This window comes from Gobius niger, assembly GCF_951799975.1.
Source record: "Gobius niger genome assembly, chromosome: 21".
In the NCBI taxonomy this organism is placed as follows: Eukaryota; Metazoa; Chordata; class Actinopteri; order Gobiiformes; family Gobiidae; genus Gobius; species Gobius niger.
The window spans coordinates 26,958,556-26,972,202 of NC_136872.1; the positions used below are offsets into that span (position 1 = coordinate 26,958,556).

Here is a 13,647-nt window from a genome sequence, read left to right on the forward strand (position 1 = left end):
TGTCGACGTCATTGGTCTGTGATTATGAGGCCGACGGATAAAAAACTAAAGAGCATCTGAAGCACAAGGTGAGGAGATGTTCTGTGCAGGAGATCCCTCTGCTCTCCCTCCTCTGTCTGACACTGAGCTGCTGCAGGACCGCTGGGCGGGGCCACTGGGCAGGGCTTTGAAAACACGATGAACTGTTATGTCGCCATCTTCACTGTTTTGGTCACGGCCGGAGGAGTTTGATGGTAAATCCTAGCACAGAAGACGACACACAGAGCTCCCGCGCTATTATTGACTCGTCTTGGTTTTGCCGGAGTCAGCGAGATTCAAATCACACAATTCCAGTTTCCCCCATGTATCTGTGAACATGACGATCAGTCTTACTCAGACCAGCCTAAGACTGTCTCGTTTTGTAATAAAACAAACAAAAAATGCAAAACACCTTTTTTTTTCTTTTTGTCACTCAAAGTGTTAATATATTCTAAAAGTCTATGGATAAAACTTCTGGATTTTTTTCTTCTGGATATTGTTTTTGTCACAAAAAAAAAAAAAAAAAAAAACTTGAGCCCTGACACAGAGACATTGAACTGACCTGAGAATCTGCAGGCGACAGTCTGACATTTGCAGAAATTCACACAGATGAGACACTCCTGAGTCAGACAGGGCTTTGTTATCACTCAGGTCCAGCTCAGTGAGATGTGAGGGGTTGGACTTCAGAGCTGAGGCCAGAGAGGAACAGCTGATCTTTGACAAACCACAGCCACTCAATCTGAATAAAGAATAAATGAACTTATTTAAGTCCAGAGATAAAACATATAAAACAAACACAAAGACAGACATCTTGAATAATAAAAGTCATGAATGCAAAACTGAATAGTTTCTAATATTTATATTTTTTCACAAACCATTTAAAGTCAAATTATTTGTAAAACTTTTTAAAATATTGTTTGAGCAATATACACATCTAAATGTAGATGAATTTCATTTATTTTGTTCCATCTCTTTTTAACACAATATTTACAAGACTTTCATTTCTATGTGTAATGGACACTATTTTATACTGAAGTACTTCCTGTCGAATACCGTCACTTCCTGTGAAAGAACATGAGGAAGTGGTTAAATGTTTGTGTCCCCTCATGGCGGGAAGGAACATGGCACTTTAAGATCCATTTTTAGCTCCTAGCTGTAATGGGGAAAAGGGTAATTCATTGTTCATTTCATTATACATTTGAATGTTCATGGCTGTTGTGTAATATTGTATATGGTTTGTCCAGCTCTTACGGTGGAGATTGTTACGGTGGAATAAAAGACGGATTTATACACAAGATCCACTTGTACGCTTTATCTGTTCTGCTGGGATGCTACAGTAAGAGCTTCACCCGAAGGTGGCTGTCGCCGATTCGGCATCTTTGTTTGCACCGCCGTTGTGGTCATGGAATGGGCCTTTGCACTCAAGTCGGTAAAGAAGTAAACCATTGACGCCGAAAGCTCGCAACGGGAAAAACTCCTGATTCAGGATACTAAATGGTCAAAGAATGCTCTCGGACATTGTGAGTACTCCTTTCTTTTTTCTAGAGTAAAGAGAGCCACGACTTATACCTACACGGAGTTTGTGTCTTTTGGGCAAAACATATGGCTGAACTAGCCAACAAAGGACGTTGGCCCAGAAGAAAAATCTGATAAGGACAATGAGATGATATGGACATTTTAAAAGGCGCTAAAGTTTTCACAGTGTTTTCTCTTAAGTTTTGTAAATATTTTAACTCGATCGCTGATTACTGGCACACGATCTAAAAATCTATAAAAAACAAAAACAAAAAAACTGGTAAAAATAAGAAGAAGAAAAAAATGGAGCAAGTGGTGCAAGTTTTTGAGCAGTCACTTCTAGCCAATACTGCTGTATCCACTATGGAAGATGAAGTCGCAAGGATTGAAAGGAGACTGCTTTCTTCTTATGAGACATGGAAATTGGATATCCGAGATGCCAGAAGGAGACTAATGTCCTTTATGTCTGAGGAGGAGCTGTGGGCATTAATTGACAATTTAAAGGAGAAAAGAAAATATGTTATAAGTGTGTTTGATGAAATGAGACATTTGACTGCACCGACAGTAGAAACAAGAAGAAGAGTGGACACTTTCACGCTGTAACATCAAAATTGATCAATATTTCTCACAGTAGAGCTGTTGAAGAAAGGGAAGATTTTGATGAAGAGAAGGAAAGGAGCAGAATGCATGAATTCCTCTTTCAAGAGAATGCACGCTCAGTTTATGGTTCAGAAGCGTCCTTTCTTTCTGAAGAACTGCCAATAGCAGCTAAAAGAGCAGAAGCTGCTGCTGAACTGGCTGCAAAAAGAGAAAGTTATGCACTAATAGTGGAGGAAGAAATCCTTAAAAAATCAATAAGTCAATTAGAGCAGTGGTTCTCAACCTGGGGGTCGGGACCCCCAAGGGGGTCGCGAGACAATTTTGGGGGGTCGCCAGTTCATTTAGATAAAATATACATATTTTCATTAGCATATAATCTAATGTTTTATTGTAGCATGTGTTTGCTATTTTACCAGAGTGCCATTATTTGATTGTAGTTTGATGAATTTTATTTCAGCCATTTGTTTTTTTCTTTGTTTTTTAAGAATTATCTAGGCTAATGTTCCTATTTTTCACGGTGTGACCCGGACGGGGGGTCACGAACCCCGTTACCTGTTATAATGGGGGTCACGGCTCCAAAAGGTCGAGAACCACTGAATTAGAGGAACAGCATAAAAGGAAAATTGAAGAAAAGTAGCAGGAGCTCATCCGATTACAAGCTGCAAGAGAAATACGGGTGGCAGAAGCAAGACTTAAGATTTTTGATGAGGAATTGATGAACCAGGTGAAGAGAGGAGTGTCAGACATTTTGACGGTTGTGCCCCCTGCACGCCGCACAATTGACAATAGTGCTCAGCCTCTGGATCATGCTCCATCGAAGCCTAAGGTCATGACAACCTCCCCAACGCCCCTGTCACCCAATGGTCAAACTAAAACGCTACTTGATAACAGAACTGCTTGTATTAATTCTGCTACAACTACTTCTACACCTGTCCTGCCTTTAGAAAATCATTTTAAAGACTTACCTGAAGGGCCTATTCGAGGTGCATTGGAATCAGTCCCCATGGTCAAACACAACGATTCTGAACTTTCTCCTTTGTTTAAAGTTATTCAAGATCATTTAATATTAAATAGACTTCCTGTGCCAGAACCTTCTATTTTTACTGGCGATCCCATTGAGTTTATTGATTGGAGAACGGCATTTACTGCACTAATTGATAAAGCAAATCTAACTTCAAGGGAAAAATTGTATTATCTTAAAAATTAAGTTGGGGGTCCCGTGAGGCAAATGTTAGAATGTACATTTTTCAGAAGTGACGATGATGCTTATCAGGATGCTTGGTGTAAATTAAATGAACGCTTTGGTCAATCTTTTGCTATTCAAAGAGCGTTCAGAAAAAGGATAAATAACTGGCCAAAGATTAACGGTAAAGATGCAGAGGGATTAAGAAATTATTATTATTACAGACATGTAACTCAGAAATTGATGCAATCTAATGTTTTTCCCACTTTCAAAGATTTTGTTTTGTTCATTACGCTTGAAGCAGAAATAGCTTGTAATCCGGTTACATCTCTCCATGGTCTTCGTCCTGTAGTTAAGGGTACCACTTCTGAAATCAAAGTGCCCAGGGCTAGTACTTTAACAACTCACTCTTCTGCTGAGAACAGAAAATCTGTAAGGCATAGGCCACCTTGTATCTACTGTAAGAATAACTACCATCAATTGACTGAGTGTTCAAATTTCATGGATCTCTCAATATTGGAGCGCCGTGCTTATGTGAGGGAGCAGGCTTTGTGTTATGGGTGTTTGGAGTCAGGACATGGAGTTTTGGATTGTAAGCATAGGCTACGATGTAACATTTGTAATGAAAGACACCCCACAGTGCTCCATAATGTAAACTTTGGAAGCAATGAGTCTCTGAACATAAATTAAGTCACTGCCTTGAACTAATTGTTTGTACACTCTAAACAGATTTACCTTACTGTTGTATGATTTGATGATGTATTAATGGTAATCACTCATTTAACTCGTGATTGGGGGGAGTGTAATGGACACTATTTTATACTGAAGTACTTCCTGTCGATTACCGTCACTTCCTGTGAAAGAACATGAGGAAGTGGTTAAATGTTTGTGTCCCCTCATGGCGGGAAGGAACATGGTACTTTAAGATCCATTTTTAGCTCCTAGCTGTAATGGGGAAAAGGGTAATTCATTGTTCATTTTATTATACATTTGAATGTTCATGGCTGTTGTGTAATATTGTATATGGTTTGTCCAGCTCTTACGGTGGAGATTGTTACGGTGGAATAAAAGATGGATTTATACACAAGATCCACTTGTACGCTTTATCTGTTCTGCTGGGATGCTACACTATGATTTATTTTATTTTTTATTTTTTGTCATGAACAAAACAAAAACAAATCTAAAACTGTTCATAGTTTGTGTTAAAACTGGAGCCCTGACACAGAGACAGTGAACTGACCTTAGAATCTGCAGGCGACAGTCTAACTTTTGGAGAAAACCACAAAAAAAAAAAAAAAAAACACCTGTATCTACATCACCAACAGTGACTTTACCTCATTCATTAACTCAAAGAAAATGCCACATTAGATTATTTTGAAAGTGTCAGTTCAGCATCAATTCTTTTATAAGTCAATTTTAACATATATTTTTTGATGTCGACCTCATTTGCAATAAAAGTTGGAGAACTGTGAAAGTTGATGCTACAACGCTCTGTAATTGATAAATACCAAGACACCACAACAGTGTTTCCTTAACCTTGTGAAAGGAGTGAAATAGCGCCCCCAATTTGACGCTCGTGGTCAAAAAGTGTACTGCATCCATATTTACCTTTGAGAATGAATGGAAGCGAGTTAATATTAACCAAACGCAGCGCAATAGTAGGCCATTCTCTGGCGGGCCAACAGAATTGTTTCGGCGGGTCAAATTTGGCCCGCGGGCCCCACTTTGGGCACACCTGGTCTAAAGTCTAACTATAATAAAATATAGTTTGAACAATATACAAATCTTAATGTATAAAAAGCATGAATAGATGAAAATATTTCATTTATTTTGTGATTATTTTTAAAATGACATTTAACACATTGAGTGCCAACAATTCAGACCATTTTTCATGATATTTGTAGCGCCACAGTGTATTCTGTGTTATAGTTATGGACACAGGCTCCTGAGAAGCTAAACAGAGGCTAGTTTGATCAAATATTGTGGGCCAGATCGTGTGGTTCTTAGCGCAGGCTGTAAAGAAAACGAGTACACAGACGGGTGGCGCTCCTTGCAATCTTCAGTCTCATACCTGGCGCAAAAAGTGGGCAGGACAGGAGGCGGGACTGACTCGCATTGCAATGTTGTGGTGCCGCCGCCTCCCCACGCTTTCCCCAGACCTAAAGAAGGCGGTGGGTTGCGAGGGAGGGTTCTCCTGTAAACGCGTAACATGCGCGATGCAGCGCGTAATGTTTAATAAAGAAAATAAAGAAATAAAAGTGTCCCTCCGCTGCTGCAGCCACTCGCTGCACTCAGGAAGCCTGAGTTTCATGTTGTTTGAAGAGAACATGGAGCTGAAATATTGTTACAAAAACACGTTGCCGAGGACGCGGTGGTGACTCGCAGTAAACAGCGCTCGCGTCTGACACAAGGTTTATGTTTAGATCATAAACTGTCGGCTTGTCGACCTCATTGGTCTGTGATTATGAGGCCGACGGATAAAAAACTAAAGAGCGATCTGAAGCACAAGGTGAGGAGACGTTCTGTGCAGGAGATCCCTCTGCTCTCCCTCCTCTGTCTGACACTGAGCTGCTGCAGGACCGCTGGGCAGGGCCGCTGGGCGGGGCTTTGAAAACACACAATGAACTGTTGTGTCGCCATCTTCACTGTTTTGGTCATGGCCGGAGGAGTTTGATGGTAAATCCTAGCACAGAAGACGACACACAGAGCTCCCGCGCTATGATTGGCTTGTCTTGGTTTTGCCGGAGTCAGCGAGATTCAAATCAAACAATTCCAGACTGTTTCCCCCATGTATCTGTGAACATGAGGATCAGTCGGACTCAGGCCAGGCTGAGACTGTCTCGTTTTGTAATAAAACAAAACAAAAAATGCAAAAAAAACTTTTTTTTTCTTTTTGTCACTCAAAGTGTTAATAGTGTTAATATATTCTAAAAGTCAATGGATAAAACTTCTAAGATTTTTTTCTTCTGGAAATTGTTTTTGTCACAAAAAAACAACAACACTTGAGCCCTGACACAGAGACAGTGAACTGACCTGAGAATCTGCAGGCGACAGTCTGTCATTTGCAGAAAACCACACAGATGAGAAACTCCTGAGTCAGACAGACTGTTATTACTCAGCCCCAGCTCAGTGAGATGTGAGGGGTTGGACTTCAGAGCTGAGGCCAGAGAGGAACAGCTGATCTTTGACAAACCACAGTCCCACAATCTGAAAAAAAGAATAAATGAAATTATTTAAGTCCAGAGATGAAACATATGAAACAAACACAAAGACACATCTTGAATAATAAGTCATGAATATAAAACTGAATAGTTTCTAATATTTATATTTTTTCACAAACCATTTTAAGTCAAATTATTTGTAAAACTCTTTTACAATATAGTTTGAATAATATACACATCTAAATGTAGATGAATTTCATTTATTTTGTTCCATCTCTTTTTAACACAATATTTCCAAGACTTTCCTTTCTATGAGTTTTTTTATTTTTTGTCATAAACAAAACAAAAACAAATCTCTCACTGTTTTGTTTATAGTTTGTGTTAAAACTGGAGCCCTGACACAGACACAGTGAACTGACCTGAGAATCTGCAGGAAACAGTCTAACAATTGCAGAAATTCACACAGATGAGACACTCCTAGGTCAGACAGACTGTTCTTACTCAGCTCCAGCTCAGTAAGATGTGAGGGGTTGGACTTCAGAGCTGAGGCCAGAGAGGAACAGCTGATCTCTGACAAACCACAGTCCCTCAATCTGAAAAAAGAATAAATGAATTGATTAAAGTCCTGAGATTAAACAGATTAAACAAACACAAAGACACATCTTGAATAATGAAAGTCATGAATTTAAACTGAAGAGTTAATTTAAAACAAACTTTTCCACAAATTGTTTAAAGTCTAAAGTCTCACTATAATAAAACATAGTTTGAACAATATACAAATCTTAATGTATAAAAAGCATAAATAGATGAAAATATTTCATTTATTTTGTGATTATTTTCAAAATGACATTTAACACATTGAGTGCCAACAATCCAGACCATTTTTCATGATATTTGTAGCACCACAGTGTATTCTGTGTTATAGGTATGGACACAGGCTGTGGCTCGTTTGAAAGCTGAGACTCTCAGCACTCAGGAGGTGGAAACACTTTCATTCTACGTGTCTCGGTTCCTGAGAAATCCTAAGCTAAACAGAGGCTAGTTTGATCAAATATTGTGGGCCAGATCTTGTGGTTCTTAGCGCAGGCTGTAAAGAAAACGAGTACACAGACGGGTGGCGCTCCTTGCAATCTTCAGTCTCATACCTGGCGCAAAAAGTGGGCAGGACAGGAGGCGGGACAGACTCGCATTGTGATGTTGTGGTGCCGCCCCCTCCCCAAGCTTTCCCCAGACCTGCGGAAGGTGGTGGGTTGCGAGGGAGGGTTCTCCTGTAAACGCGTAACATACGCGATGCAGCGTGCAATGTTTAATAAAGAAAATAAAGAAATAAAAGTGTCCCTCCGCGGCTGCAGCCACTCGCTGCAGATCCAAGACGAGTGGGCGGGGAAAGATCGACAGTAGCCTCAGCGTTAGACACCGTTTGAATGCGTAAAGTTACGAAATGTACAGGATTAAATTGATCAGAAACTTGGCTGCGGAGGAGTTGCAGAGTTATGCAGCAGTTGCGAGAAAACTGTAGCGTATTGGAACATTTGCGCTACAGCTGCAGGATTCTTGGAGCGGCTAAATTGGGAAAAAAAAGTTGCTCTGCGCCCTGTAAGATGCGCTACACAAGGAGCATCATCAGGAAGTAAACACTGACACACAATGGTAACCATGTCACCTTAAAACACAGATTAGACCTGGTGTTGTGGCACTTGAGGCATGTGTGGTTTATTTATGGAAAACTGTTGTTGTTTTGGTGTTAGGTGCAAGTTGATCTACAATATCAAAGTAAACCCGTGCGTAACCTAAGCTCCAACAGACTTTTCAAGGCAATCTCACTTTTGTTTTCAATTTGATGTCGATTCTAAGGAAGACAAGGCAGCGAAATGTAAAGAAGATCATAATGTGAAGGTGTCCATAGAATAGTAGCACGAGTGCTGCTTGCAATGAACCACGCCTCAGTCGGCCTCTTTTTCTTAAATAACGCCCTCTCCCTCGTGGCGCAGCCTTAAACGCAAACCTGTAAGATCGCATCTGCACCACGTTGCGTTTAGAGTTGCGCACGGACTGCGCCAGTCACAAGATCTGGCCCTGTGTGTTTTATGAAACACAACTGTCTCCCTCATTTCACTCTTCACTCTTCAAGAAAAGAACATGGACTATTGAGAATGTCTGGGCCTGAGTTTCACGTTGTTTGAAGAGAACATGGAGCTGAAATATTGTTACAAAAACACATTGCCGAGGACGCGGTGGTGACTCGCAGTAAACAGCGCTCGCGTCTGACACAAGGTTTATGTTTAGATCATAAACTGTCGGCTTGTCAACCTCATTGGTCTGTGATTATGAGGCCGACGGATAAAAAACTAAAGAGCGATCTGAAGCACAAGGTGAGGAGATGTTCTGTGCAGGAGATCCCTCTGCTCTCCCTCCTCTGTCTGATACTGAGCTGCTGCAGGACCGCTGGGCGGGGCCACTGGGCGGGGCCGCTGGGCGGGGCCGCTGGGCGGGGCCGCTGGGCGGGGCCGCTGGGCGGGGCCACTGGGCAGGGCTTTGAAAACACATGATGAACTGTTGTGTCGCCATCTTCACTGTTTTGGTCACGGCCGGAGGAGTTTGATGGTAAATCCTAGTACAGAAGACGACACACAGAGCTCCCGCGCAATGATTGGCTCGTCTTGGTTTTGCCTGAGTCAGCGAGATTCAAATCACACAATTCCGGACTGTTTCCCCATGTATCTGTGAACATGAGGATCAGTCTGATTCAGACCAGGCTAAGACTGTCTCGTTTTGTAATAAAATAAACAAAAAATGCAAAACACCTTTTTTTTTCTTTTTGTCACTCAAAGTGTTAATATGTTCTAAAAGTCTATGGATAAAACTTCTAGATTTTTTTTCTTCTGGAAATTGTTTTTTGTTTTTTTTTAGCCCTGACACAGACACAGTGAACTGACCTGAGAATCTGCAGGCGACAGTCTGTATATTGCAGAAAACCACACAGATGAGACACTCCTGAGTCAGACAGGGCTTTGTTAGCACTCAGGTCCAGCTCAGTGAGATGTGAGGGGTTGGACTTCAGAGCTGAGGCCAGAGAGGAACAGCTGATATTTGACAAACCACAGCCACTCAATCTGAATAAAGAATAAATGAAGTGATTAAAGTTCTGAGATAAAACATATAAAACAAACACAAAGACACATCTTGAATAATAAAATTCATGAATAAAAACCTGAATAGTTTCTAATATTTATATTTTTTCACAAACCATTTGAAGTCAAATTATTTGTAAAACTCTTTTACAATATATTTTGAATAATATACACATCTAAATGTAGATGAATTTCATTTATTTTGTTCCATCTCTTTTTAACACAATATTTACATGACTTTCATTTCTATGAGTTATTTTATTTTTTATTTTTTGTCATGAACAAAACAAAAACAAATGTAAAACTGTTTTGTTCATAGTTTGTGTTAAAACTGGAGCCCTGACACAGAGACAGTGAACTGACCTGAGAATCTGCAGGCGACAGTCTGACCTTTGCAGAAAACCACACAGATGAGACACTCCTGAGTCAGACAGACTGTTATCATCCAGCTCCAGCTCAGTGAGATGTGAGGGGTTGGACTTCAGAGCTGAGGCCAGAGAGGAACAGCTGATCTCTGACAAACCACAGCCCCACAATCTGAATAAAATAAATACATAAATAAATAAAGTTCTTAAAGTCCAGAGATACAACAGATTAAACAAACACAAAGACACATCTTGAATAATAAAAGTCATGAATTTAAACTGAAGAGTTAATTTAAAACAAACTTTTCCACAAATTGTTTAAAGTCTAAAGTCTCACTATAATAAAACATAGTTTGAACAATATACAAATCTTAATGTATAAAAAGCATAAATAGATGAAAATATTTCATTTATTTTGTGATTATTTTCAAAATGACATTTAACACATTGAGTGCCAACAATCCAGACCATTTTTCATGATATTTGTAGCACCACAGTGTATTCTGTGTTATAGTTATGGACACAGGCTGTGGCTCGTTTGAAAGCTGAGACTCTCAGCTCTCAGGAGGTGGAAACACTTTCATTCTACATGTCTCGGTTCCTGAGAAATCCTAAGCTAAACAGAGGCTAGTTTGATCAAATATTGTGGGCCAGATCTTGTGGTTCTTAGCGCAGGCTGTAAAGAAAACGAGTACACAGACGGGTGGCGCTCCTTGCAATCTTCAGTGTCATACCTGGCGCAAAAAGTGGGCAGGACAGGAGGCGGGACAGACTCGCATTGTGATGTTGTGGTGCCGCCCCCTCCCCAAGCTTTCCCCAGACTTGCGGAAGGCGGTGGGTTGCGAGGGAGGGTTCTCCTGAAAACGCGTAACATGCGCGATGCAGCGCGCAATGTTTAATAAAGAAAATAAATAAATAAAAGTGTCCCTCCGCTGCTGCAGCCACTCGCTGCAGATCCAAGACGAGTGGGCGGGGAAAGAGAGGCAGTAGCCTCAGCGTTAGACACCGTTCGAATGCGTAAAGTTACGAAATGTACAGGATTAAATTGATCAGAAACTTGGCTGCGGAGGAGTTGCAGAGTTATGCAGCAGTTGCAAGAAAACTGTAGCGTATTGGAACATTTGCGCTACAGCTGCAGGATTCTTGGAGCGGCTAAATTGGGAAAAAAAAGTTGCTCTGCGCCCTGTAAGATGCGCTACACAAGGAGCATCATCAGGAAGTAAACACTGACACACAATGGTAACGATGTCACCTTAAAATACAGATTAGACGTGGTGTTGTGGCACTTGAGGCATGTGTGGTTTATTTATGGAAAACTGTTGTTGTTTTGGTGTTAGGTGCACGTTGATCTACTGTATCAAAGTAAACCCGTGCGTAACCTAAGCTCCAACAGACTTTTCAAGGCAATCTCACTTTTGTTTTCAATTTGATGTCGATTCAAAGGAAGACAAGGCAGCGAAATGTAAAGAGGATCATAATGTGAAGGTGTCCATAGAATAGTAGCACGAGTGCTGCTTGCAATGAATCACGCCTCAGTCGGCCTCTTTTTCTTAAATAACTCCCTCTCCCTCGTGGCGCAGCCTTAAACGCAAACCTGCGCCACATGTAAGATTGCATCTGCACCACGTTGTGTTTAGAGTTGCGCACGGACTGCGCCAGTCACAAGATCTGGCCCTGTGTGTTTTATGAAACACAACTGTCTCCCTCATTTCACTCTTCACTCTTCAAGAAAACAACATGGACTATTGAGAATGTCTGGGCCTGAGTTTCACGTTGTTTGAAGAGAACATGGAGCTGAAATATTGTTACAAAAACACGTTGCCGAGGACGCGGTGGTGACTCGCAGTAAACAGCGCTCGCGTCTGACACAAGGTTTATGTTTATATCATAAACTTTCGGCTTGTCGACCTCATTGGTCTGTGATTAAGAGGCCGACGGATAAAAAACTAAAGAGCATCTGAAGCACAAGGTGAGGAGATGTTCTGTGCAGGAGATCCCTCTGCTCTCCCTCCTCTGTCTGACACTGAGCTGCTGCAGGACCGCTGGGCGGGGCCACTGGGCAGGGCTTTGAAAACACATGATGAACTGTTGTGTCGTCATCTTCACTGTTTTGGTCACGGCCGGAGGAGTTTGATGGTAAATCCGAGCACAGAAGACGACACACAGAGCTCCCGCGCTATGATTGGCTCGTCTTGGTTTTGCCTGAGTCAGCGAGATTCAAATCGCACAATTCCAGACTGTTTCCCCCATGAATCTGTGAACATGAGGATCAGTCTGACTCAGGCCAGGCTGAGACTGTCTCGTTTTGTAATAAAACAAACAAAAAATGCAAAACACCTTTTTTTTTCCTTTTTGTCACTCAAAGTGTTAATATATTCTAAAAGTCTATGGATAAAACTTCTAAGATTGCTCTCTTCTGGAAATTGTTTTTGTCACAAAAAAAAAAAAGTTGAGCCCTGACACAGAGACAGTGAACTGACCTGAGAATCTGCAGGCGACAGTCCGTCATTTGCAGAAAACCACACAGATGAGACACTCCTGAGTCAGACAGTCTGTTATTACTCAGCCCCAGCTCAGTGAGATGTGAGGGGTTGGACTTCAGAGCTGAGGCCAGAGAGGAACAGCTGATCTCTGACAAACCACATCTCCTCAATCTGAATAAAGAATAAATGAAGTGATTAAAGTCCTGAGATAAAACATATAAAACAAACACAAAGACAGACATCTTGAATGACAAAAGTCATGAATACAAAACTGAATAGTTTCTAATATTTATATTTTTTAACAAACCATTTAAAGTCAAATTATTTGTAAAACTTTTTAAAATGTTGTTTGAGCAATATACACATCTAAATGTAGATGAATTTCATTTATTTTGTTCCATCTCTTTTTAACACAATATTTACAAGACGTTCATTTCAATGATTTATTTTATTTTTTTATTTTTTGTCATGAACAAAAGAAAAAAAAAATCTAAAACTGTTTTGTTCATAGTTTGTGTTAAAAGTGGAGCCCTGAAACAGAGACACTGAACTGACCTGAGTATCTGCAGGCGACAGTCTGTGATTTGCAGAAAACCACACAGATGAGACACTCCTGAGTCAGACAGTCTGTTATTATTCAGGTCCAGCTTAGTGAGATGTGAGGGGTTGGACTTCAGAGCTGAGGCCAGAGAGGAACAGCTGATCTCTGACAAACCACAGTCCCACAATCTGAATAAAATAATACATGAATAAATAAATTTCTTAAAGTCCAGAGATTAAACAGATTAAACAAACACAAAGACACATCTTGAATAATGCCATCCATCCATCCATCCATTTTCTTCCGCTTTATCCGGGGCCGGGTCGCGGGGGCAGCAGTCTCAGCAGAGATGCCCAAACTTCCCGATCCACACACACCTCCTCCAGCTGTTCTGACCCCGAGGCGACACCAGGCCAGCTCGGAGACATAGTCCCACCACCGTGTCCTGGGCCTTCCACGAGGCCTTGTCCCACTAGGACATGCCTGGAACACCTCCCGCGGGAGGCGACCAGGAGGCATCCGGAACAGATGCCCGAGCCACCTCAGCTGGCTCCTTTCGACGTGAAGGAGCAGCGACTCTACTCCGAGCTCCTCCCGGGTAACTGAGCTCCTCACCCGATCTCAGAGGGTGCGCCCAGACACCCTGCGAA

At 41.3% G+C, this 13,647-nt stretch overlaps 1 protein-coding gene across 1 annotated transcript in view; it reads right to left on the minus strand.

Moving 5' to 3' along the window:
- LOC306981091 (NACHT, LRR and PYD domains-containing protein 3-like) overlaps nucleotides 1-13,647 on the minus strand; it is a gene marked incomplete at both ends in the record, with an annotated part of 491,281 nt that overhangs the window by 446,223 nt on the left and 31,411 nt on the right. The window contains 3 exons of the mRNA XM_079580641.1: nucleotides 9,972-10,145; nucleotides 12,454-12,614; nucleotides 13,008-13,185. Of these exons, the coding sequence (XP_079436767.1) occupies nucleotides 9,972-10,145; nucleotides 12,454-12,614; nucleotides 13,008-13,185 (513 nt within the window). The remainder of the gene's footprint in view (nucleotides 1-9,971; nucleotides 10,146-12,453; nucleotides 12,615-13,007; nucleotides 13,186-13,647) is intronic.